Genomic DNA, 24,295 nt, shown 5'->3' with positions numbered 1-24,295 from the left:
CCTCCTGGGCAGCGGTGAAATGGGAATCACACCAAGGGCGTCTGAAAACTGATTAGGAATGCTGCAGATCGGGGTTACGTACCACGCCCTGAAAAGCCTGTATCAAATTAGCACGTTTTGGAATATTCAGCGTAAACATCCAGGAGTCCAGAGGTGGGGTGGGGGAGGCGGGGGGCCGCGGGGGCTTGCGGCAGTGTGCACCGCTGAGCAGTCAGGCCGACCGTGACGACCGTGACCCTGAAGACCATTTCATCAGGAGTGCAGGGTTACGCGTGTTTTTTCTCCCCAGCGTGAGTCATTGAAACTTTTGCCAGCGGACAATGGAGTTGTCCTGTTAAAAATGTTTTGACGTGTCGTCGAGCTCTGTTCTTTCTGAAACTCAGTGCTTCAACCCAGGCACAGGTTATAAAGTAGCCCTTCTTTGAAGTTGAAAACGCTGGTAAAACACATCACGTTATTTCGCGGGTGTGTGTGTGTCTCTCTCTTGTAACTGTTTGCATTGAATATCGAGTCGAGGCGAAAGAGTATTTACCAGACGTGTTAAGGCTGGGGATGCTGGCTGGGCCTCCGCGCAGTGTGGACCGAGTGGCCGTGTCTGTGCAGTCCTCTGGGGCCGCCTGCCACCCTCTCCCCCGGGGGCAGTGTCTTGGCACCGCCTCCCACCCCTTGGGTTTCTTCTTAGTCTCCGCTGCAGACTTCGTGTAAACGGAGTCATAACGTCATGCTCTTCTGCCGTCAGCCTTCCCGCTCGCCCGCGCTCCCACCCCGTGTTCACCGGCTGGGCGGAGCCGTGGTCGTTTATTTTCACTGTCGTGGAGTTGTGTGACTGTACTGCAGGGTATCCCTGTTTACTTGAATCCTGTTTTTTAAACTAAAATTGGGTTTCTTTCCTTTGTAGTTGTCGGGTAGCTCGGATTAGACTGGAGGGGACATGAGCCTCTGAGGCTGTGCTTGAACTGACCCCTGACCTCTGGGGTCGGAGCCTTTTTTCACCTGTTCTCGTTGGCTTCTCTCTCCCAAGGCAGAGCTGGGACACGAGATCCACGCCTTGGCGTCAGCCGGCAAGCCCCTGGCCTCGTGGACGGCCCAGCGCGGAATCCAGGAGTGCCGGGAGGCGTGCGGAGGACACGGCTATCTGGCCAGTAGGTTTTGGGGACACGTGGGCTGGTCTCCTGTCCTCTCCCGCACCGTGTGGCTCACGGCCAGGGGTCGGCAAATGACAGCCTGTGGGCCAAAGGCCGTCTCCCGTGGGTAAAGGTTTTTGTGAATAAAGATTTGTTGGCCCCCCGGTCACGCCCATCTGTTTACACACTTCCCGTGGCCGTGTTCCCGCTCCACCCGCCCAGCAGAGCCGTCTCAGCAAAGCCTAAAACATTGACTGGCTGGAACTTTCCAGAGCGGGTTTGCCAACCCCTGCCCTAGTCCAGTCCCTCGGCTCGCCACCACCTGACGTTCCTCGGTCGAAATCTGGGTGTCACGATGCGTGGAGACCGAAAACCAGAAGAGAAAGGAGCTTATCTGTTCATCTGAATTGGAACTTTTTAGTTAATGGCTTTGGCAGTAAACTGGCAGCAAGTTTTGTTCCGAAGAAAAATTCTGAAACTTAGAAGAAGAGAGTTTGCTTTTATTGACACTGGCAGTCGGTCAGCTGGTGGATGGTGGAGAGAGGGGGAGACCGACAGCCCGGGGCCAGATCCCGGCTCTGCCGGTCACGGGCTTCGTAGCCGCAGGCAAGCTGCCTACCCTCACTGCCCCTCAGCTTTCTTCTCCATAGAATGGGACTAACGATAGGATAGCACAACGGGGGGCTTTGCAATGGGTAAGTGAACTAGCCCACATGAAGGGTCGAGCACAGTGTCGGCATAGGGCGTGTGCCCCGTCATTTTGGTCTGTCATTATTATCGTTATTATCGTGGTCGTCATCATTATTGCAGCTTACCTGCCTAACTCCCCGTGTGCGAGTCTCTTCAATAACTGATTGGTTAAAGTCTGGTTGCTCAAAGAAGGCAACAACAGAGCTGGCAGAGACCTTCTTGACAGTTTATTCCTCCGGAAGCCTTTTAGGAGCTTTCAGTAACCGGGAAGTGTCCCAGTTACTCCTCATGCGGGGGCGGCAGGCAGGGGGGGCCCCTCCCCTCCTCCACACTCCACGTTTACTGACGTGTGGGTAATCGTAGGGCTGCAGACGTTACTCATCCATGTGTTTTGTCCTCTGTGCAATGCTTTGTAGTATTTGTTTGTTGTTATAGCTCTTATATAGACGCTATAAATAGTTTAGAAGGAGGAACTTGAATCACGCAGCCCTTCAGACAACAAAAATGACTAAAGGAAGTGTCATCACATAATACAAACAGGGCTGAGGCCAGTGAGGCCCAACTCAGCAGGGATAAATGTAAAGCCGTTTATCCAGATTTAAATATCAATTGCACATCATTTCTCTAAGGGCACTCTTAGCCCTTCACGGTCAGTGGTCTAACGGTGGCATGGGCAGCAATTCAGGGGAAGATGATCAGGGTGTCATAGGTGACCACAAGCCTCGTGTCTGCTGCTGAACGTCTTACACCCTCTTGGGCTGTTCATAGCAATACGTGAGTGTGAGAAGTTAGGGTCCTACCCTTTCTCCCATCTCAGCCTCACGTTTGGAGAACATTCTCCGTCAGAGGATGGAAACCTAGGTGGTGAAGATCTGGGAAGCATACTTTATCAAATCTGCAAAGGAATTGGGTTATTTCGCTGGTAGGAAAGACAAGAGAAAAATGAGAGTTGTCTTCAGATATTTGAAATGTCTCGTGTCCAAAGAAGGGTTCCTTCAGTTGGAAAAGGAAGAAGGGCACCCTCCCGCTGCTCAGGTAGTCAGCTCTGTCAGTGACCCCACTGGAGGGCGCTTTGCCAGGTGACCCGAGAGGCTCATGGTAGGGACCAGGATGCTGATGCCAGCGGATGCTCCTTGAGCGCGGCCCTGGGGCTTCACGGGGAGCCACCTGCTTCTCTTCCCGGGGACCTCGCGGGTGTCACCAATATGTCCTTAAAGAGGGAGCAGCCGGATGGAGACGGCACACCGCGGGTCGGGGGTGGAGCTGGAACTGGGAGCAGGGCGGGAAGTGCTTCATCCGGTCAAGCCGGGCCTGGGACCTCAGAGTCCCAGGTGGCAGCTGGGGGTTGGGGGGCACTTCCCACATGTGCACCCCCAGTGACGAGAACGCTGGGGCCTCCTTGCAGTGAACCGTCTGGGAGACCTCAGAGATGACAATGACCCGAACTGCACATACGAAGGCGACAACAACGTCTTGCTGCAGCAGACCAGCAACTACCTGCTTGGGCTGCTGGTGCGCCGGGACCAAGGTGAGGAGGCCGGCGCCCCTGCAGCCCAGTTGGGGGCGGGAGGGTGAGGTTCCCAGGCCCCCTTGAGTTAGCTCTTCTGTCAGGATGGACTCTGGGTTTGCAGGAAGGAAATGTGTGATCAAATGGGGATGGACCAGCTTCTGAAGTGATGGGCTGGGGCAGGTGGGGTCCTTCTGCCAGACATCCCCTGGGGTGGGGGCTGGGGTCCCTGGCTCTCCCGAGTCATTGGCTGTGCTCCTAGACGGTGCCCGCATTGAGAGCCCGCTGAAGACCGTGGACTTTCTGGAAGCCTATCCCAACCTCCTTGGCCACAGATTCGAGGGTTCCAGCCCTGAGGACTGTTTGGACTCCTCAGGTAAGTACACTCCCTCCGTGTCTCCAGGGTGCACTGTGCCTGGCAGAAGCTGGAATGGCAGCCCATCTGCCAGAGAGCAAGGGGTGCTGGGTCTGTTCCTGGCCCCCCACCGTGTTAACGGTTGTGATTGTAATCGCAAAAACCGCTGTCGAGATGCTGTGTGTTCCACGGAACGCTGTTAGCGGAGAGCCTTTGGCGTGGCAGGAGGGCACCTGGCTTTACAGAGTGTTTGTGTCCCCCGGGGGCAGGTCGCTGGGTCCTCCGGGTGAAGGAGCCGCCCCCTCCCTTACTCGGAGGATGGAGAGCATGTGACACATCGCAGCATCAGCAGCTGCGGGCACTGGGCGTGCCGTCTCTGGGGGACCCCGCCGGGCTGCACCGCTGCTCACGTCTCCAGGAGAGGAGACCACGGCTGCCCAGTCCACCCCAGTGCACCCCAGTGCATGTCAGCGGCCAGAGCAGGTGTCAGACCCGGGCTGGGCTGACTTGCCAGCCATCTCTCCTCCACCTTCTTCATCACCATCATCATCCAGAAACACTGCTGCTAGTAACTGCTTCGTCTCCCTCACCACACTTCGTTACAGCTTTTCTGACAATAACGCACCTCCTTTATCTCCCTTCTTAAAGTGCTAAGAGGACACAGGGACACACTTGAAGATCTCTTTCTGATGCTTACAGAGCTCCCCAAATGTTGCTCCAGGAAGCCCCCAGAAATGACCTAATCATTCTAATAACATCAACCCCACCGGAATGTTTTCCCCTAATACTGTCCCCCACTGTAAAATCAGAACGTAAGCACGTGGTCTGCCAGCTTCGGGAGGTGTCCGCTGTGCCCGCTGTGCCCTTTCCCCGCTCGCTGGAGCTGTGGACGCAGGAGCTGTGTTGCGCGCCGGCCATCAGGAAGCACGCCAGGGCGGCGTCATCTGTTTTTCCTGTGGGTGCTCTAATTTCTGCTCGTTCCAACAAAGTGAAAACATTTTCTGGAGCAAAGAACGCAAACAAAATTCATTTGACAAAAGGGGCTTGGCATCCAACACTGACGGTCGGGAGCCCACAGCCAGCCGTTCGTCTCCAGGGCATTCGATCATGAAATCCCACACCTCGGGGCCGGCCTTTGTCTCAGCTGCATCTTGGGTAAAAAGTCCATAAATGACATATGACCCTGGGGCTCTGTAGGGCTGGACACTCAAGACCTTTCAGGTATTGAGCGAGGGCTGTCTGCAAGGTCAGGAGATTTTTCCTCCAGGGATTAAAAGGTTTGTTTGGAGAGGGAGGGGCCGGGTGGGGCAGCTCTCTGTCTGCTTCCTCTGATTTATGTGCTGAGGATGCGTGTGTGCTGAGGATGGGTTTAACAAATGGTCCTGAGTGTTGAGGAGCTGCACGTCGCTGAATAACTGAGGCCCAGTTTTTTCCTTTAGTTGGCTTATTTGCAAAAATATTAAATAGTTGGAGTTCAGCGTGTTGGCTGCTCTGACCATTGTGTATACACGCAGGACAGTAGGGTTGTGTAGCATCATGTGTTCAGAGGGGTACATGGTGCGGTCAGCACACCGCCCAGAGGTTGGAAGCTCAGGGTCTGGAGTCAGCTGTGTAACCTCGAGCTAGATGCTTAACCTCTCTGAGCCTCAGTTTCCCCTGTAAGGTATCAAGAGGGAATGCGGTACCCCCCGCCCTCGTGGGCGGCTCACCGCCGTGAGTTGGGGCCCTCCCTTGGGAATGGTGGGTGCAGAGTGACCCCTGCAGCGTGAGCTCAGCTGTTCCCCAGGAAGGCGGCTTGCAAGGTGGGTCTTGGAGGTTCAGAGCGGTGTGTTTGGGGAGCAGTCAGCCACACAGGAGCCGTGGGGTGGGCGCGGTGGGAGAGCAGGTGGCTCCCACACGTGGGGCTGTGTACCAGCCGAGGGTCCGGGCCAGGTGGCCAAGACTCGCTTTCTGGGGCGCACCTGGGCCAGAGCCCCACCTTGGAAGGCGTGCTCTGGTGCCGACGCAGAGCAAGGCTGGACTCGGGAGAGCAGCCAGAGGACCAGAACCCGGGCAGGGGCAGCACAGGAGAGAGCGACGGGAGCTGGGTGAGGGCACGGGGGACGGTCGGGGGGATGGTCAGGTGGTACGTTCGATGGAGGGCCAGGTGAGAGACCCCCCGGGGGGGGTGCCGGTGAAACTGGGAGTTCAGGGGTCCCACGCTGAGTGCCCGGTGGGCGTGTCGGGGAGCCCCGACACTGAGAGGCCAGGCAGGTGGGCAGACCTCGGAGTGATTGACCGTAGTGACAGTGGCCGCCCTGGGAGCGCACCTGGGTGGGGGAGCCAGCCTGGGGAGACAGGCAGCGCTCAGGGCCTTCGAGGGGTGCAGGGGAGCGGCCAGGGGAGCCCCGAGGAGGCCATTTGTGACCCAGGAACCTGGGAGGGACTTGGGGACTGAAGTTGAAGCAGCATTTGTCTTGGGCCGTCAGCAGCCCCCAAGCAAGAGCGTTACCACCCACCTGTGCCGGTTTCCCCCAGTTTGTTCCCGATGACTCCTCACGCCCAGACGGACTCTGTGAGTGGCCCACACGCCGCCGGCTGTGATGGTACCTTTTGTGTGCTCGCTGGGGGCTCCGCCCTTCCGTGTGAACACGGAGCAGTGTGACCCGCTTCTCTGTGAAACACTAAAGGCTAAAAGTGGAATTTCTAGGAAAAACGTTCCAGCAACTCACGTATCAAGCTTGCTTCTCACTCAGAGCACGGAGCAAACCGTGAACTGGTTGCTGACGTCAGCACGGGGGCTCCACGTGGTGCGGGGCCCTCGGGGAGCCGGGTCACTTCTGCAGGGGGTCGCCTGCCCGGGCAGCGTCGGGGAAGAGTCCGGAGGAGCCGCGCTTGCTGCGTCGTGGGATGGTGGGGCCCTGGCTGGGGTCAGGAATTAGCCTGAGCGGCTGCTGGCCTTGGCGACTTCCTGGGTTTTGTTGCCACGTAAATAGATCATGGAAAATCTGAGTCCCCGTGGCGCCCACCTGTTACCGTCTTGGTGACGGTCCATCCGGCAGGAAGAGTTTAGCCACAAAGACCCTGGGACACACATGCGTCAGAGTGGGCCCCGTCAGCATCAGAGCTGGTTTCCAGTGTCCACCTGGCTTTTCAGGGATGTCCTGAAGGGCCGCGCCCTGGGCCGCTGGTTTGTGGGTGTCCCGTGGCACAGGACTGGGTGTGAAAACAGCAGGAATGTGTCCTGGACCGAAGCTCACTGCCCCGGTGTGGGCGGGGCCGCACTCCCTCCGGAGGCTCCGGGGAGGCTCCCTCCTCATCTCCGCAGTTCGTGGGGGCTGCAGGCATCCCTGGGCTTGTGGCCGCGTCCCCCATCTCTGCCTCTGCCTTCGCGCGGCCTCTCTTCTGTGTGTGCGCTTCTCCTTTTTCTCACTGGATTCAGGGCCACCCTGATCTAGGATGACCCCGTGTTGTCCCGTCATTCCATCTGCAAAGACCCTGTGCCCAAGTAAGGGCACGTTCACAGGTTTCAGGGGGTTAGGACATGCCCCGTTCCAGCCACCCCACCCGGCAGGCCTCTGGGAGGGGTGCCTCGTCCCGGGGCCGCACCCCCGCCTCCTGGGCTCCCTGAGAACAGCTGTGTGAGCTCGGGCTGCTTGCGGCCTTTGAGCCGATTCCTCAGCCCAGTGACATGGATCGTCTGCTCTTTAATCAAGTTCTCAGCTGTGCTGTGAGGTGACGGATACGACAGCGTGAAACGGTCGGGGGTCCGTAGCAGGACCCGTAGCGGTGGGTACCATGCGTCATCTTCCCAGGGAACGGGCTGTGTGACATCGAAGGAAATCCCAGGTGCCCCGTGTCCCGCCTTTGTGCCCAGACCCAGTTCGGCCAGATCCCACCTGGGAGTCTGGAGCCGGGAGCAGCTGCAGGCCCCACGGGCCTGGGCGCCCTGGCTCTGGGCCTTCTGCCTGGGTCGGGCGGGAAAGCATGGACGCAGAGCCACGTGGCCGGGTCACACTCCGCACCCCTACCCCGCTCACTCGTGTGCCTGGGCTCGTCCTCACGCCCTGTGTCCTTAACGGAAGAGGCGGTAGCAGTCCTGCCGGGCAGGCTGTTCTGAGGTCGCCGAGTCCTCGGAACTAGCGGAGATGTGGCGAGAAGGACCCACAGATGCGGGCGCGGCGCTGGGGCGTGGGGAGGAGGACGGAGGTCTTCCTCCAGCCCCTTCCAGCCCGTCCCTGTCTGTCTACACCCCTGCCGTGTGCTTCTCTCTGCACTTCAGGGCTCTCGGGTGAGGGGGGCGAGGCGTCAGGGGAGCCGGTGTGAGGTCCAGGGCCCCAGGACCGGGCTGGCCAGGTGGACAGGGCGCCCCTCCTCCTACCGCCTGCTGGAAAGTCGTCCTGACATCCGTGCGGATCCGAGTTTCTTCCAGACTGTGTATCCTCATCGTAAATGAGGTGCTTGCCCCCAGAGCGCCTCCGTGACCCTGTGGGCTCCGTGGCTACCAGAACCATGGAGAACACGGGCTGGCCTCACAGCAGAGCCAGGAAATACCCTCACCTGCGCCTGTCCCAGCCCGGCCACCACCCGGGCTGTGCCGTGGGCAGTCCCTCAGTTTCCGCACCTGTAAACTGGAGAGCTGAGTTCTCGACAAGGGTGAGACGCCCTACGGTGACATCGGTTACAGTTTTCTCCGTTTCTCGTTTTGAAGTCCCGCTGGCGGCATACGAGTGGTTGGTCTGTTACCTGCTCCGCGAGAGTTATCAGAAATTAAATCAAGAGAAACAATCGGGAAGCAACGACTTTGAAGCAAGAAACAACTGTCAGGTACGTGTTTGTTTTAAAAGTTGCTTTTCTAATGATTCGCTCCTAATTCCCACCCCGTCGTGTCCTTGGTGAGCTGCATGTCCTGGTGATGGCAGGCCCCGTTGCTCAGCCCCTGTGACCTCGGGCGCTTGGCCTGACCTCTCCGCACCTTGGTTTGCTGTTGGGACGGTGGCGCTGCCCCTGCCCCGTGTGGAAGAGGTTGTGGGCATCATATCGAAGGCCCCTGACAAGTGTGTGGCCCGTCGGCCAGAGCTGTGCTGGTTGGAGGGGGGACCCGGGGCTGTGGGAGCCCGTCAGCCACCAGGGTCCCTCCCGACCAGCAGAGTGACGGCTCGGTGACTCCTGTGAGGTCCCACCCGCGCTCTGTCTGCATTTGCTTCCTGAGTCATTGTGCTTCTCTCCAAGGAGGCTCGGTGAGATTGGCCCAAGGGCAGCTCTGGTTCTCACTCTGGGACAGGGCTGCCTCTCGCGTCTGGAATCCGCAGCACAAAAACAGCCGCTCTAAACACCTCTTTACGCGGGATCTGGGCTTGCTGTGCCCCGTGGGCCCCGTGCATCCACAGTGACGGGTGTCGTTCGGGAAAAACGTAGCCCAGGAAGCTTCTAAAACTGGTGTCGTCCCTTCGCCTTGGACACTGGGCGATGGAGCCTCCCCCGATAGCCTGGGGCCACGTCTGCCCGTCACCTCCGAGGGCCCCGCCCCCTGTGCTGTGAGGGACAGCTTCACCCCCTTGAGCAGGTGCAGTCAGAGCAGAGCAGGCATCCGGGGACCTGCCGGGCGTGTCTGCCCCAGGAAGGGGGAGGAGCACACAGGGATGGGGCTTCGCTGGAAAGGCTCCGACCGAGGGCGAATAAACCAGGATCAAACCTGTGTCTTCAATGAATTCAGCAGACGTCAAGGTGGGTGAAACCCTAGCTCAGTCCAGGAACCCGAGAGAGGAGGTGTGAACACGATCCTTCCACGTGGGCTGGGGCCACGGCACCCTCGGTCACTCGGACACTGATGGCTGCGGAGTTCCTCCTTTCTCTGCATTGTAGCCCAAGACCCCGAAGAGATGGAGGACACAGAGGTCGCCCCTTCCCAGCACATCCGAATCCCGCAGAGCTGCCCAGAAGGTCACCACAGGTCTCGTCCGAGCCGATCTGCGACACCGCCATGCCCGCCGGCCTGTGCCCGGCACCTGCACACACAGACAACAGAACCCGAGTGTGTGGCGTGGTCGTTTGAGAAGGAATTCACATAGACCTTCGACTGAGAACTTGGCAACGGCACCTCAGTGAGCCTCGTGGCAGAGGACAGGAGGGGCCAGCGTACCCAGCCTGGGTCCAGCCAAGACGGGTGTCCCTGGGGAGAGCCTCAGAGCTGAGGTGCGGCCAGACGGAGTGGCCGTGATGTGTACTGGAAGGCGGCCGCGGGACTTGGAGGGGAGGGTGACCCGAGAGGGGGGCTGCGTTCTCCAGACCTGGTCTGGATCACGGAGCATTAAGCATGAGCGCTGGGTCATCCTGACAGCTGAGAGCGCCTCAGAGCCCTGGGACAGACGTTCAGGGTCCTGTGGAGATGTGGTCCCCGCCCGTATGGTGATGGGAGCAGCAGTAGAGCACGAGAGGGAAACTTCAGCGAATGTTCACGTGCCCTCGGCGGGACGAGCTGCTCAAGTATGACAGGAAACTCAGAGGCTGTGAAAGAAGAGAAAGCTGGCAGCTCTGACTACACATACGTTCACCCTTTCTAAATAGCAAAAGATACTGCAAGCAAAGTCAGAAGACAGATTCCAGTCTGGGGAAGCATGAGACGTACGTAACCGACGGTAGCAAAGAGTTCCTACAGGTTGAGGGTCAGCCTGGCCTGGAAACCAGCCTCTGGCCCCGGGTGGCAGCCACAGCAGTCGCTGACCATGAACCAGGGCCAGGGATGCGCGGGTCAGAGGACGGTGTCTGATGGACGAGGGCCACTCCACGCGCTGCCAGCCGAGGCTGTGAACTACTGTGCCCTTTGGGGGAGGTCACTGGCTGCTTTTGTGAAAATATAAAGCGTGCTCACTCTTGGACTCGCCGGGGGGTAGTGGGGGGAGTTGATAAGCTTTTCTTTATCTGCTCCTGCTAGTAAGAACTCCCAAGCATTGAACCCAAGCCAGCTGTGACCCCTGAGCCCAGCTCTTTCCCCCACACTGCACGGCTGATGTCCACGCTTGAATAGTTCAGAGTTTGTTTTTTGCCTAAAATATTTATTACTTGGTAAAATGCAAATATACTCAGAAATCAGAGCACACCAGAAACTGATACCTGGATCTGAATTTTTTCCCCGGGGCTGTAGGTTTAGTGGGGGTGGGGATGCATGGGACGGAGGACCCTGGCACTGGGACCAGTGCAGGGAGAGGGGAACGGACCTTCCTGGCCTCACACGTCGGACTGCTGGCCTCTCTCTGGAGCTTTTCGTGGTTACAGAGCGGCAGAAACATTGAGTGTGGACCAGCTTGTGCCGTGGCGGGTAGGACCACCCCTGAGTGTTTCTGTCCCCACCACGGCCCCAGAGTGGACACCATAAGGACCCTTTGTGGGCACTGGCCCATGTCTGTTAATAGCGTGGTCAGATCTGCTGGCGGCAAGGACAGGCTGTCCGGGAGAAGCCAAGGACGGGTACTGCGTGTAGGGATTTGGGCGGGAAGTGGAGGGCGTAGGAGCTGGAGTGAGGCCCTCACCCCATGCATGTTCGGGCTGTGTGATTTGGGGGGACCTGTCCGTGCATTGTGGGGTGCCCAGCAGTACGCCAGGCCTGTACCCACTAAGATGCCAACAACACCCCCGAGTCGTGACAACCAAACTGTCTCCTGACGGTGCCAGATGCCCCGGGGGGCAAACCGGCCCCAGTCAAGGACCCCTGAGTCAGCGGAACCTCCCGTCTGGAGCAGGGAGCTGATGGGAAGCGGAAGCAGATCCGTTCTCTGTGACTCGTGGAATCTCGCCTCTGCCGTGTCTCCCTTCAGACACCTCCTGCCTGCCCACGGCCTGGCGTGGCCGTCACCCTGCATCCACGGGACCACCCAGGCCCAGCACATGTGCTGCCCGTGCTCTCCACGGCTATTAATGCAGGTTCTCAGGCAGCAGGGCAGGTGGCCTGACGAGCGGCCAGGAGAGCCAGCCAGCCAGCCCCTGGCGCCCAGTCAGCGGGGTGGGGAAGTAGACGTGGGCTCCTGAGCCCGCTGCTGCGTCGGGCGTCCTGGGCACGGAGGTCGCGGTGGGGCGGACCCCCAAAGCCCAGGTCGCCCAGGCGGCCGATGGCCTCATCTGAACATTTCCAGAAGCACACGTAGCAGCTTCATGCGTGTCCGAGTCCTGGGATCGAGACAGAGTAGAAGAGCGGCCACCATCACAGCAGCTTCTCGGACCCCGAGCAGGTGCCGGACACGTGAGATGCTGTCTGATGCCCCTCCTGGCAGCGCTGGAGGCTGCACCCTGACGCCCCCTCTTCTCAGACCAAGAAGCCTGGGCTTGGGGCGGAAACCGCCTGTCCACACGTGCACATCTGGAAAAGCCGAGTGGATTTGGAAGCTGGTCCCCTCGACCCTGAATCACTTCTGCGTCAGTGACTCAGAGCTCAGCGGGGCTCAGGATGCGTTTTCCGGGTGGCGAGGTCAGAGGTGGCGCTGCCTTTCCAGGCCTGCACCAGCCGATGCCATAGCTGAAATGGACGTGCGCCACTTGCACGGGGAAATAAGATGAACGCAGTGTGATTTCATACTAGAAAATCCACGTGGTTGAAAAGGAGAGAGTAAAGTGGAGAGCACGGAGAGTTTGGATTCAGTTCTGAGCCCGGCCTCTGGGACTCGCAAGGGCCCTCACGCAGAGCGGAGCCCACAGCGCGTGAGCACGTTTAGGGGTGCGGGTGGTTACTGCAATGACACGCCCTAGCGACGTAGTGAAGGGGTGGACACTGGGGCCAGCCTGCCTGGGTTCAGCTATGTCTCCACCTCTTGCCCGTTGCGTGACCTTGTTTCATCCGTGGGGTCCGGGGAGGATCAAGGTGATAAACTGCTGGCTCTTGTGAGCTTAGTGCCTGGCCTGGGGAGAGGGTGGGGTCCTCCCTGCCCACCTCCGTCGTCAGCTTCCCTCCTGTGAGGTCTCCTCCCCCAGCCTCCCCCAGCGCTCACCTCCCAAAGCCAAGGGCGCACACACCACAGCGTGTGCGAGAGGGAAGGGGACAAAGCCGCTCTGAAGGCCCCGGGCTGGCCCTCCAGGCCGGGCACGGGGACGCAGGATGTGTGCCCTTGCGGCTTCAGAAGCCCAGCGGGGTGTTGGGGTCGGACGAGGCAGACTGGCATGAGGCCGGGGAAGCATCCTCCCCTTGAATTTTCTCCTGAGGGCGCCTAGTCTCGGGCAGGCCCTGGGAGAGCCTCGGCCTCGGAAGTGACCAAGGGACGACCCAGTGTTTGCTCTGAAAGTCGAGGGCAGGCCTTGAAATCATAGCCCCTGCCCCTTGGTGCCTGCACCCCCTTCCCCCTGCCCCCCGCCCCGGACCGCACTCTGGACCGCAGTCTGTTGATTCTGGTCGACGGTCGGGGGCAAAGTAGGCAGGCACTGAATAAAGGTCTTCACCCTGCCCCGTCCCCGGTCACCTCCTTGCTGGATTATTTTTTTAATTACACAAGCAACACATGCTCATTATAATAAATCAGGAACGCATCTATAATTGTTCTAATAAAAAAGCAGTAAACCGATCAATTAGAGATGGGGAAAGAAAAGCTGACGAGCAAAGCTAATGATTAGCAGCAGATGTTTTGGATGTTGGTTAAAAAAGCAAAAGCTGGGACCGGAAGATCCGTGGTGACTTCCTGCTTCCACGAACAAAGCCAGCATCGGAACTCACACGCAAGTAAAACTCGGCGGGGAACGGCTGCACGTCTTGGCCCCCGTTCAGTGGTTGCCTTATGCCTGGACGTGATAGGAGAGTGGGCGAGAAAGGCTGATCTTTAGAAACTTGGGAGGCAGGGGCGTGGCCACGCCCTTGGAGGAGCTGACGTCACTCTCAGGTGAGTCCCCGGAGTAGCCTTGTCCGTGGCCCCGGGTACAAGAGAATTGACCTTGTGCTCTCAGGGAGCCCACCTCCTGGAGATGCCACTGGCCGCGCTGGACAAGCCCGCCGTGCCTGTGTGTTGGCTGTGGGGTCACCCCGCGTCCCAGATGGGACTGAGCTGAGAGAGGTCGCCGGGCCTGAGGTCCAGAGCCGCTGCAGCTGGGCTTGTGTTCCTGCAGGCCTTTCCGTGGTGCTTCCCCAGAGGCGCTGCCCGGCCGCGTCCGTCCCCTGCTGCACTAATGCTGCTGGCATGCAGACCTTGCTGTGTGTTCCCGAACGCCGTGTGCTGTGTTCTGTTGAAGGTGTACTGCTGCCGCCCCTTGGCCCTGGCATTCCTGGAGCTCACGGTCGTGCGGAGGTTCCACGAGCACGTGCACCAGTCCGATGTGCCACCCCCGCTGCGGGCTGTGCTTGGGCGGCTCAGCGCTCTCTACGCCCTGTGGTCCCTGAACCAGCACACGGCCCTGCTCTACCGAGGTGAGCCCCCTGCCCAGGAGCTGGGCGCCCTCCGCTTTACCCAGGAGGCTCTGCTTTCCCCGTGTGGTGCTCCTTCCGTGCCATTTTCTGAGCACTCATCACATGTTGAGTGAGGAGCCCAGAGGCCACAAGAAGAAAAGCACAGCAGCAGGGTGGCGCCCACAGGGCCGAGCCCGGGTTGCTGGGGCAGCACCCCCAGGAATGCCCAGACTGGGGATCCGGGAGGGCTTCCTGGAGGTGGTGATGAATGGCCTGATTCCTGGGAAGGGGGTAAACCTGTGTTTCTCAACCTTCATTTTCATTATTATCCCCCAAGGAGCCCTGTTAGATGTTTTTTCCTAACCATCCCCATGACATGTTAACACTACAGCTATTCTGTGTATCTGTTCACGTTCTGTGCGTACATCTGGGCTGTGTGAGGAGTACACTTTTCCCCTCCCCCTTGCCAGGAACCCATGTTTTCCCTCTTGGGGCTGGTGTTGCCCCTGGGAGGTGGTGCCCGAGGGCTCCCGGGTAGAGGGAGCAGCGGGGTGTGGGGCGAGGCGCCCACCCACTCCGAGTGAGCGGGCGCCGTTCTCTGCGGCAAAAGTCAGACAAAATCAGTCCCACGGCAAAGTCGGGGCCGCCTCTTTAGGCCTGTTGGACGGCACGGCACAGCCGCCGCATTGTAGGAGGTGAGGCTGTGGGGCTGGGTCTCGTGCCCGGCCCCTGGTGGCTACAGGCGCCCACGTGCCCGCAGGTGCAGCTGTGTGCCCGCAGCCCCTGTCGGCCCCCAGCACAGCCTCCGGCCACCGCCCGCGCCGCGCTCTGCCTGCCGCCGGCCCTGCCCCGCAGGTCTCCCCCCAGCCCCCCGAGGCCGCCTTCCTGGGCTTCAGCCTCCCCAGCTCCCGGCTCTGACCCCCAGCACAAGCTCAGTGAGCTGGCGGGAAGGGGGACACAGGAGCCCAGCCCTGGCCGGTGCCTTTCTGTGAAGGGGTCGCAGCGGGGCTCGGGCAGCAGTAGCGAGGCATTTTCACACAGAATGGGCTCTTTTGGAGAGCGGTTTCAGCATGTTTGCAGTTTGTGGGTAATTTGGGAGTTAGGGTAGCAGAACCCAGAGTAACCAGCGCTCTGCTTACAGGTGGCTACTTTTCTGGTGAACAAGCAGGTAAAACGGTAGAGAACGCCATCCTGGCCCTGTGTGCCCAGGTGAGTTGAAATCCCCTTATATCCTTATACGATTTCCACATTACACACGATCACCCGTATATTAACGTTCACTGACCTTAGCTTCCCACTCGTTTGTGTGCGGGCAACTGTTAGCACAGCCGGGAAACTTACAGAATGTGCTTATGTCAGAAATTTCAGGAAGCGTCACTTTCAGAGACTGTCGTAGAATCTGTACACATTCAGCTCGCTCTAATAATTTTTTACAGCGATATCGATAATTCTCTCCAGCATTTCATGTTAGCCTCCAATTTTAGTTCATTTCACGGTATTTTCCTTTTTTATTGCATCCTTCTACCTTTGTCGCCCAGAAAAGTCAGATGGCCCCAGCGCCACGTCACGTTCTGAGGGCACTCTGTCCACTGGAGCTTTGTGTGGGGGTGGACGTGTTCTGGGACGGCGCTGTCCCATACCATCACCACTGGCCACCTGGGGCTGTTAGAATGGCGGCCAGTGTGACCAAGGATTTTTAGTTTTAATTTTTTTTTAAACCAATTTATTTATATTTTATTTATTTATTTTTGGCTGCCTTGGGTCTTTGTTGCTGCGCACGGGCTTTCTCTAGTTACGGAGAGCGGGGGCTACCCTTCGTTGTGGTGTGGGGGCTTCTCATTGCAGTGGCTTCTCTCATTGCGGAGCACGGGCTCTAGGCATGCGGGCTTCAGTAGCTGCGGCACGGCACATGGGCTCAGCGGTTGAGGCTCGTGGGCTCTAGAGCACAGGCTCGGTAGTTGTGGTGCATGGGCTTAGTTGCTCTGCAGCATGTGGGATCTTCCCGGACCAGGGACCGAACCCATGATCCCTGCATTGGCAGGCGGATTCTTAACCACTGCACCACCAGGAAAGTCCAGTTTTCTTTAATTTTAATGAAACAGTCACGTGTGTTGTGGCTGCCGTATCAGGGGGTGCAGTTAGAGGCATTTCTCTACTTTTGATGGTAAGACATGAACCAAAGCCCCCAGCATTTTGCCCAGTGTCTCACACGACGGGCGACAGGCCGCTCCGTTTCTCCCCTTTCAGGGCTTTCAAGTTGATGTAGTTCTAGGTGATGCCTCTGTGGTTGACATTAAGGCTCTCCCCGGGTTTGTTTCCTAAGCGCCCATCTCTCCCCACGTGGGCTCCGGGTAAGGGTGTCTCTGTGATCGTGCTGTGTACACAGACCACATTTACTTAAACAGGAGGGGGTCTTCCTTCGTGTGTTCCACAGGCGGTGAGTTGCCGTTATTGAAAATACAACCATCGGGGCTTCCCTGGTGGCGCAGTGGTTGAGAGCCTGCCTGCCGATGCAGGGGATACGGGTTCATGTCCTGGTCCGGGAAGATCCCACATGCCGCAGAGCGGCTGAGCCCGTGAGCCATGGCCGCTGAGCCCGCGTGTCCGGAGCCTGTGCTCCGCAATGGGAGAGGCCACAACAGTGAGAGGCCTGTGTACCGCAAAAAAAAAAAAAAAATACAACCATTGTTTTCCTTGCTCTCAAACGTGACACTTACACCACGGAGCTGGTGGCTGGCGGTCCTGGGCCATAATGCAGCCCGAGCCGCCTGGCAGATCCAGGCTCGTCCTGACTCGGGGAGGCCAGGGTCGGCCGGGTGGAGGGCGCCAGCTCCTTCCCTGGTCCAGCCATTCCCTTGGGCATCGTCTGTGGGGCTGTCCTCACCGTCACAGCAGAGGGGAGCGTGAGACAGAGACCCTGCGGCCCACAAAGCCGGGCTCCTTCCTGTGGGCCCTCTACATTAAACGTTGGCCGACCCCGGTCCAGGCTCATCTCCCCTCACCCACCGCGGTGCCGGGGGTGTGCGGAGCCGTGGAGCAGCCTCTGAACCACAGAGCGGGCTGCACTTCCCTGTTCTTGTGCCTCTTTGCTCAACAGTTGCTTTCATACGTTGTTCAAGTCGCCCCCGTTCCAGCGTTCTCTTGAGTTCAGCCACGGCATTTCACAGTCATTTTAAGAAAATTGTTTTTTGCATTTCAAGAAAATGCTTGGGAGTCTTCTCATATAAATTCCACTTGTCATATTGAAGAATAATTTGTATAATGGGACGGGAGAGTAATAAAACTACTGGGAACCGAAGAGCGTTGGAATGATGGCTTTTCCAGGTGCTCATAAATGCTTTTTCTCTTACATTTTTTTCCGGACATATTTTCCTCTGTTGGAACAGTAATTGCCCAGATAAGTCAGGGTTCAGAGACAAACCTCTGAAGACAGTTGCCAATTAATGAGCCACAGAATCGTCAGTTTTACGAGCGGTCCGTACCTTGCTGAAAAAAAATAAAACGTTGGAAGTCTTGAGTGGATAGCAACATGGTGAAAATATTCAGACACACACTCAGGGAACCTAAAATCCAGGCCAATGAAAAGATAGCACTTTAGTAACGGAGCCACATGGGCCTGCCCGCCGGAGTTACCGTTGCTAGTGGGCTGTAGGCTCTGTTGCTCGGTGGTCGCCATGGAGATGCCGGGAGTTGCCAAGTGTATGGACTTTGTTTTCCAACAGCTGAAAGACGATGCTGTTGCCCTGGTTGATGTGATCGCCCCTCCTGACTCCATCCTGAACTCACCGATCGGCAGAGCTGACGGCGAGGTAAAGAGCAGAGCCTCCTCCCGTGGCGGCTGGGGCCGCTGCACTCAGGACCGTGAGCCGGGGGCTCTCTGGGGCCTGATGGTAGTCGTTGCAGAGCCTGAGATGATGCCGTGGCCCGGGAGTCTCTGGTCACACGTGGGCAGCGGGGAGGGAGTGGCTGGGAGACGTGGGGGTGGTCACGGGCGGGTTAGCCGTCCCCCAGCCTGCCCTCCTCCGAGAAAGGGGACGGCATTGCCGCCCGCTTGGGCCGTGATGCCGAGGTCAGCCCGAGCCTGTGCCACGCTCGGGGCCCTGCAGCTGTCTGGCTCTTTTCACGCTCTCCTGGGAGCCTCTCCACCCCCGGGTCTTCTGACCGGCTCACGGCACTAGCTCGTAACCCCTCACCCTCTGCCTGTGCTTCGCCGGCAGCCCGCACGTGGCTTCCCGAGCTCCTCTCTCGCCCCTCCTCCCCACGCTCCACAACGATGGCTTAAAAGCAGACCTTGTCAGACAGCTGCTCTGATGGAGCCCTGCACCTGAAATGGCACCCAAATCCCTTCCTGCATCCCGAGCCCACGCGGCCTGACCTCTGCCCCGTTCTCCAAGGTCATTTCACACCGCGCCCCTCCCACCCTCTGGACTAAAGTCTCACTGTCCTCCTGTTTCTCCGTCGTACTGGGCGCTTTCCCACCCCAGGGCCTTTGCACCTGTGTTCCTGTTGCCGGAGCACTTGTGTTCATTCGAAGCGGAATGCCGCCTCTTCAGAGAGGTCTTCTCCGGCCTCCAGCTGAAGGGGCACCCCCAAGAGTGGCCCCACTTTGTCCTGCTGTGGGACCCTCACGGTGCCCACGGGTGTCCCTACCTGACCTCCTCCACCACGTGGAGACGCCCGTGCTGGTCGACACCCACGGGTCTGCTCAGTGCCTCCCACCACCTGTGGGTGGTTGTCCCTGTGTTTCCATGGAGACGTGGCATTTCACAGTGTTGAAGTCACGTGCTGAGGTTCCAGGGCTGTCGTGTTCTTTCTGCTGAGACTTCTGCTGACCCAGGAGACTGAACGTAGGGTGCTAGGAACCCTCCGTCTGTCCCCAGGGGACACTGCAATCAGTCTGTGGGGGCAGGCGCCTGAACCTCTGACGAGCCCAAGCCACACCTGGGGTTGGGACAGGAGTACCAGGCACTGGGGTGGGCAGTTCGGACGAGTCCCCCATCGAATCAGGATGGTGGGGACCGTACATCTGTGGAGGGCCTGCTGTCCTCTGGCTGCACAGCTGGGCGGGGCGTCCCCGCTCACGGTGTGTGTCACCACGTCCACTTCGCCAGGGAGAAACCCAGCCTCCGGAGGGGCCGGGAGGGTTGTAGCGGAGCCAGGATTGGGGCCGAGATGGACCGTCTGGAGGGAAGGCAGGAGAGAGTGAACCCTGCTCTTGGCTAGGGCCCCCGCGGGAGCACGAGGACGACGTGCTGACAAGCCCACGGGAGAGGGGCTGGCCTCTGCGACACAGGTGCACTGGAGCGTTAGCCCCGAACAGGCGGCGCCGAGCGGCTCTGCAGAACACGGCCCTGGCTCGCGGGCGGGCGGCGGAGGAGGAGGGGAGGGCCGTCCCATCCCGTCCTATCCCGATACCGGGGCCCCGGGTTCCACGCTGACACCAGAGCCAGCGCGAGGCTTCACCCAACAGGGTGCCCGACGCAGTGTGCATTCCTCCTAGTGTTAAGGGCTGAGGTTTGAACTAGGTGCTCCTAGGTAAGAAATTCATTTTATTTTATTTTTAATGTCAGGCATTACTTTTTATAAATTTATTTATTTACTTATTTTTGGCTGCGTTGGGTCTCCATTGCTGTGCGCGGGCTTTCTCTAGTCGCGGCGAGTGGGGGCCACTCTTCGTTGCGGCACGTGGGCCTCTCACTGCGGTGGCTCCTCTTGTTGTGGACCACGGGCCCTAGGTGCGCGGGCTTCAGTAGTTGTGGTGCGCGGGCTTCAGAAGTTGTGGCGCACGGGCTGTAGAGCCCAGGCTCAGTAGTTGTGGCACGTGGGCTCAGTAGTTGTGGCTCACAGGCTGTAGAGCGCAGGCTCAGTTGTAGCACACAGGCTTCAGTAGTTGTGGTGCGTGGGTTCAGTAGTTGTGGCTTGCAGGCTCTAGAGCACGGGCTCAGTAATTTTGACACACAGGCTTCAGTAGTTGTGGCGCACGAGCTCAGTAGTTGCGGCACACAGACTCTAGAGCGCAGGCTCAGTCGTTGTGGCTCACGGGCCTAGTTGCTCCGCGGCGTGTGGGATCTTCCCGGACCAGGGCTCGAACCCATGTCCCCTGCATTGGCAGGCCGATTCCTAACCACTGCGCCACCAGGCAAGTCCCAGAAATTCATTTTAGATGAACAGGCACAGCTGTAGGAGATTGAGATCATCAGTAAGTGAAGCGTAATGCTCCGGGCTGTGCAGTGTCGCCTCGGGTTGATGACCTGTGGAGACAGAGCCCGTCCTTGCGTCTCCCTGGGAGCCAAGAATAGCAGAGCGTGGGCAGAACTGCTGAGTGTGCTTAGCAGGTGCAGGGGAGGCTGGCTTCTTAAAAGCAACATTTGCCAGCATCAGCCAGATACGAAACCGGCCCCTTCCCTGTCTCCACGGACCTCAGCCTGGACGCTGGCCGTGCTGGGAGCAGGGAGGCGTCAGGCGGCTGCCCGCCACGCTCAGGACCTTCCTCGAAGATAACAACCGAGAGCAGTTCCGCCTGGGGGGCCCTGAGGCGACGGCTAGCTGGCCCGGTCTGCACAGTCTGACGGGGCAGGCAGAGAGGGGACAGTGCGTGCCCAGGCCCTGTGGCCCAGGGGACAGCCGTCACGCTGCTGCTGGGCTGCCCCGCCGCCTACCAGCCAGTAGCCACGTGGGTGCGAGAGAAACGTCGACTTGCAGAATCCACCTTCCAGGAGAATTTCCAAAGCAAAGGGTGAGCGGGATGTCTTCATCATTAAGTGTACATTATTGGCCTTTATAGTTGCATTTTCACAATTGTTCTCTACTGGCAAAGACTGATTTACATAAATTAAATTTAAATCATCTTAACATGTTTCCATGAGTGACAGGAGAGAACTTCCTGGGTGTTCACAGTTGCACTGGCATACTCAAAATCTTTCTTATTGGGCTTCCCTGGGGGCGCAGTGGTTGAGAGTCCGCCTGCCGATGCAGGGGACACGGGTTCGTGCCCCGGTCCGGGAGGATCCCACATGCCGCAGAGCGGCTGGACCCGTGAGCCATGGCCGCTGGGCCTGCGCGTCCGGAGCCTGTGGTCCTCAACGGGAGAGGCCACAACAGTGAGAGGCCCGCGTACTGCAAAAAAAAAAAAAAAAAAAAAACCTTTCTTACTACATACATGTGTGTTCTGTATGTCTCTTCTGCAGCTCTATAAGAACCTCTGGAGCGCTGTGCTGCAGCAAAGCAAGGTGCTGGAGAGGGCGTCGTGGTGGTCGGAATTCTCTGCCAACAAGCCCGTCCTAGGAAGCTTGAAATCCAAGCTGTAGTCGCACTGGCTGACCGTGATGAAGCCGTGAAGACGTGGACCTCGAGTTCAAGTTCTGGAGGCCCCAGAGACGGCTACCGCTCTCCGAACCCACAGCTCTGCCCTTGCCCGGCTGCTCGTCCCGTGGAGCCCAAGGCGGGACTGGCTCATCCTGGCCTGCCCCCGACCCCGAGTCCCAGCAGGACGGGTAACGCCTGAAGGGCAGGGCTGATTTGGGTCCATCCTGATTTGCTGGGTGAAAAGAAAACCTGTAAGATCATATCTTCCTGACGGACTGAGCGCTTTTTGATAATTAGAGCTTTGTACGTTCTATTTTCATATGCTGATTGTGAAACTGGTCGTTGGTGATTCGGGTCGGGCAATATTCTACCTTCATCTGAGATTTCTTACAAGGCTGTTCTTCACTACGCCCTGTACGATGCCAGTCTGATTCTTCGTTCACTCTGGTTTGACTTTCTCATGTAATTAAATTCTAACCTTACTCATTTGCACCAGGGACCACCCGAATGACATAGTTGAAGATTTTGCAGGAAAAGAAAATCAGTTTTATTACTTTGTTGTGTGGAACTGGAAGCTTCCATCAAAGAAATGTTTCCAAAGGAAAGAAAAATGCATAATGGTTTGAACGTCTGGTCGTCCTTAAGTTCCGACCTCCCAGCTGTGTACTTTGTCACTTTGTTACGTGAAGTGGTTTGTTCCTACAGGCAATGGAACACCCACTGCTGCCTGGCTCCGCGGGTGGGGGTGGGGGGGCGTGTGCTCCGGGTCCTGGGCGCCCTGATGGGGTGGCTGGGGGAGACAGATGGAGGAGGTTGATGGGTGTCTCCACCTGTCACTCGAGTGTCCCAGGTCAGGACGATGGCTGGTGGGTGGGTTCTCACTCGACACCCCGTCTCTGTTGCCCCTGGCCTCGGGGGCAGGGGAGGGGCCGTCCTGTGGCCTCACGAAGAGGCTGAGATGGAGGATGGAGGCTGACCAGGTGCGGCCCCCTCACCTCCTGTGTGTGCCCGGGACTGGCTCTGCCTTCGGCCTCCAGTCCTCTTGACTGGGCGGAGGGTCTTGTCTGAGGACCAGGGGCCAGCGGGGCCTCAGAAGGAGCTTCACGTGGCTCCAGGCCGGCCCTTCTCTGCAAATACTGGGCTGCACAGAAGCCTGCCCTCCGGGGGAGCCCTTGTCACGTGGTCTTTGTCTGTGAGCGCCCTCAACACCCGGCCGTCGAGGGCCAGGGGCCGCACGGACGATCTGCTCCGTCCCAGGGCTGCCTACGTGGCATCCCAGCCCCGGCTCCCTCCGTCCTTCCTTGGCGTGTCCCTCTTCCCTGACCGACCAACGGCCTCTGTGTGGACACGGATGTGGTGTTGGCAGCGGACTCCCTTCCCACCTGGTATCTGCGCCTGGGGGGCCTGTCCCTTGCCCTGCTGAACTGTCAGTCGTCTGCCAGAAGGAATTACGTGACATGCTGCCTTTACCACGTGCATAGCCCAGTTCCCTGGACAGCACAGCACTGACTGGCCTGTAGTCAGTCTTCCCATTGGTCTGGAAGCTCTTTGAGGTCAGGGACCAGGTCTGAATCGCCTGTTTCCAATTCCCAGCTCGAGGCCACACACGGGAAGTGCTTGGCAAGTGCTGGAGGGGGGCGTGGATGGGGGGATGGGGGGATGGGGGGATCAGTGGGTGGATGGATGAATGAATGAGTGAATGAGTTGCATGAAAAAACTCATGAATGAATGAGTGAAGAAGCGAATGAATGAATGAGTAAAAGAATGATCGGGGTGGATTTAGAGGCTGCTGAAGGGAGGACCATCTTGGCCCCAGTGCCCGGCGATGGTAGGTACGGCTGTGGTCCCAGTCACTCCACCGAGTGGGGCTGCTCGCCTTCTCGTGTGAGATTCGGGCCTTCCTGTCTCCACCCGGGGCTCGTGCTGTTGCTTTGAGCCCGTGCTGACCCCCGCCCACCTTTCCAGCTCCGGTACCGGCTGCAGCTCCTGGTCAGCCGCATTCCAAGGCAGTAGCCAGGGCTCTCTACCCTGGGTGGGGCTGCCTCCCCTCTGGATCCCTGGGACCAGGAGTGGTCTCCTAGCTCTGCCCCTCACAGGGCGCCACCAGTGAGGTGCTCCGTGGAGGGAGAGGTGAGCAGAGGGGTGGGCACGTCCTTCACACTGAAGACCAATGACATCCCGTCTACAGCAGACAGGATGTGTGGACCGCTGTGGAAATAATGCTGGAGTACAGTGTGACCAGACGGAGCCCACCAGCCACTGAAAATTCCATTTTTCATCTTGCAGTATCGCTGCAGTTGAAATTCTTTAAAAATCATCACAAGGGAAAAAAAAAGCCAAAGCCACTGCTCCCCTCCAGCCCTATTAAATGAGCAAATGCTATTTCCAGAGCTACTCACTTGCCCGTCTCAGTAACCAAGTGTTTTTTTAAGGAGTGTGTTTCTACTCCTATGTAGAAAATCGTGTATCAAATGACAGAACGCTGGATAAAGGCTTTGTGAACACAAACGCGACTTGGCCAGGGAAGCAGCAGTGGTCACGCTCAGCCTCGGTCATTGAGCAAGGAGATGCTGACCGTCCACGAGAACGTACAGGAAGGGAAATGCAGAAGGGAGGGCCGGGTGGGAAGAGCAGCCCCGGGAAGGGGCATCCTCGGCATTGGCGGAGCTCAGCAGGGAGGACTTGGAGTCCGGGGGTTTCCCTTGTGACCACACTGCTCCTGCACCTTGGATTTGAGGTCCTTCTTCCCCAAAGTAATGGCCACAGAAGATGGCCGAATTGTGTCCCCCCAAATCCATATGCCAAAGTCCTCCCCCCAGCACCTCAGAATGTGACTGTACTTGAAGATGGGCCTTTAAAGAGGTGATTAAGGTAAAATGAGGTCATACACGTGGGTCCTGATCCAGTAAGACTGGGGTCCTTATGAGAAGCAGGGGTCAGCACACAGACACGCACAGAGGGGTAACCACGTGAGGACC

The 24,295-nt window shown here is 58.4% G+C and overlaps 1 protein-coding gene across 5 annotated transcripts in view; it reads left to right on the top strand.

Moving 5' to 3' along the window:
* ACOX3 (acyl-CoA oxidase 3, pristanoyl) overlaps positions 1 to 21,817 on the top strand; it is a 48,140-nt gene extending 26,323 nt beyond the window's left edge. The window contains exons 11-19 of one of the 5 annotated variants that reach the window (XR_009540447.1): positions 1,022 to 1,142; positions 3,220 to 3,342; positions 3,584 to 3,697; positions 8,367 to 8,482; positions 13,859 to 14,033; positions 15,154 to 15,221; positions 17,735 to 17,821; positions 19,124 to 19,305; positions 21,200 to 21,328. Coding sequence is in view for 3 of the 5 variants with exons in the window: in XM_060148784.1 (XP_060004767.1) it covers positions 1,022 to 1,142; positions 3,220 to 3,342; positions 3,584 to 3,697; positions 8,367 to 8,482; positions 13,859 to 14,033; positions 15,154 to 15,221; positions 17,735 to 17,821; positions 21,200 to 21,319 (924 nt within the window). In the remaining 2 variants the exon portion in view is untranslated. Of the gene's footprint in view, positions 1 to 1,021; positions 1,143 to 3,219; positions 3,343 to 3,583; positions 3,698 to 3,945; positions 5,154 to 8,366; positions 8,483 to 13,858; positions 14,034 to 15,153; positions 15,222 to 17,734; positions 17,823 to 19,123; positions 19,306 to 21,199 lie in introns of those variants that run through there. The other 4 variants (XM_060148784.1, XM_060148786.1, XR_009540448.1 and 1 more) reach the window with 4 other exon arrangements.
* The last annotated feature ends 2,478 nt before the right edge of the window (positions 21,818 to 24,295 follow it).

This window comes from Lagenorhynchus albirostris, chromosome 4 (assembly GCF_949774975.1).
Source record: "Lagenorhynchus albirostris chromosome 4, mLagAlb1.1, whole genome shotgun sequence".
NCBI lineage: Eukaryota > Metazoa > Chordata > Mammalia > Artiodactyla > Delphinidae > Lagenorhynchus > Lagenorhynchus albirostris.
The sequence above is the reverse complement of the archived record's forward strand: the minus strand, read 5'-3'. Positions and strand labels throughout refer to the sequence as shown.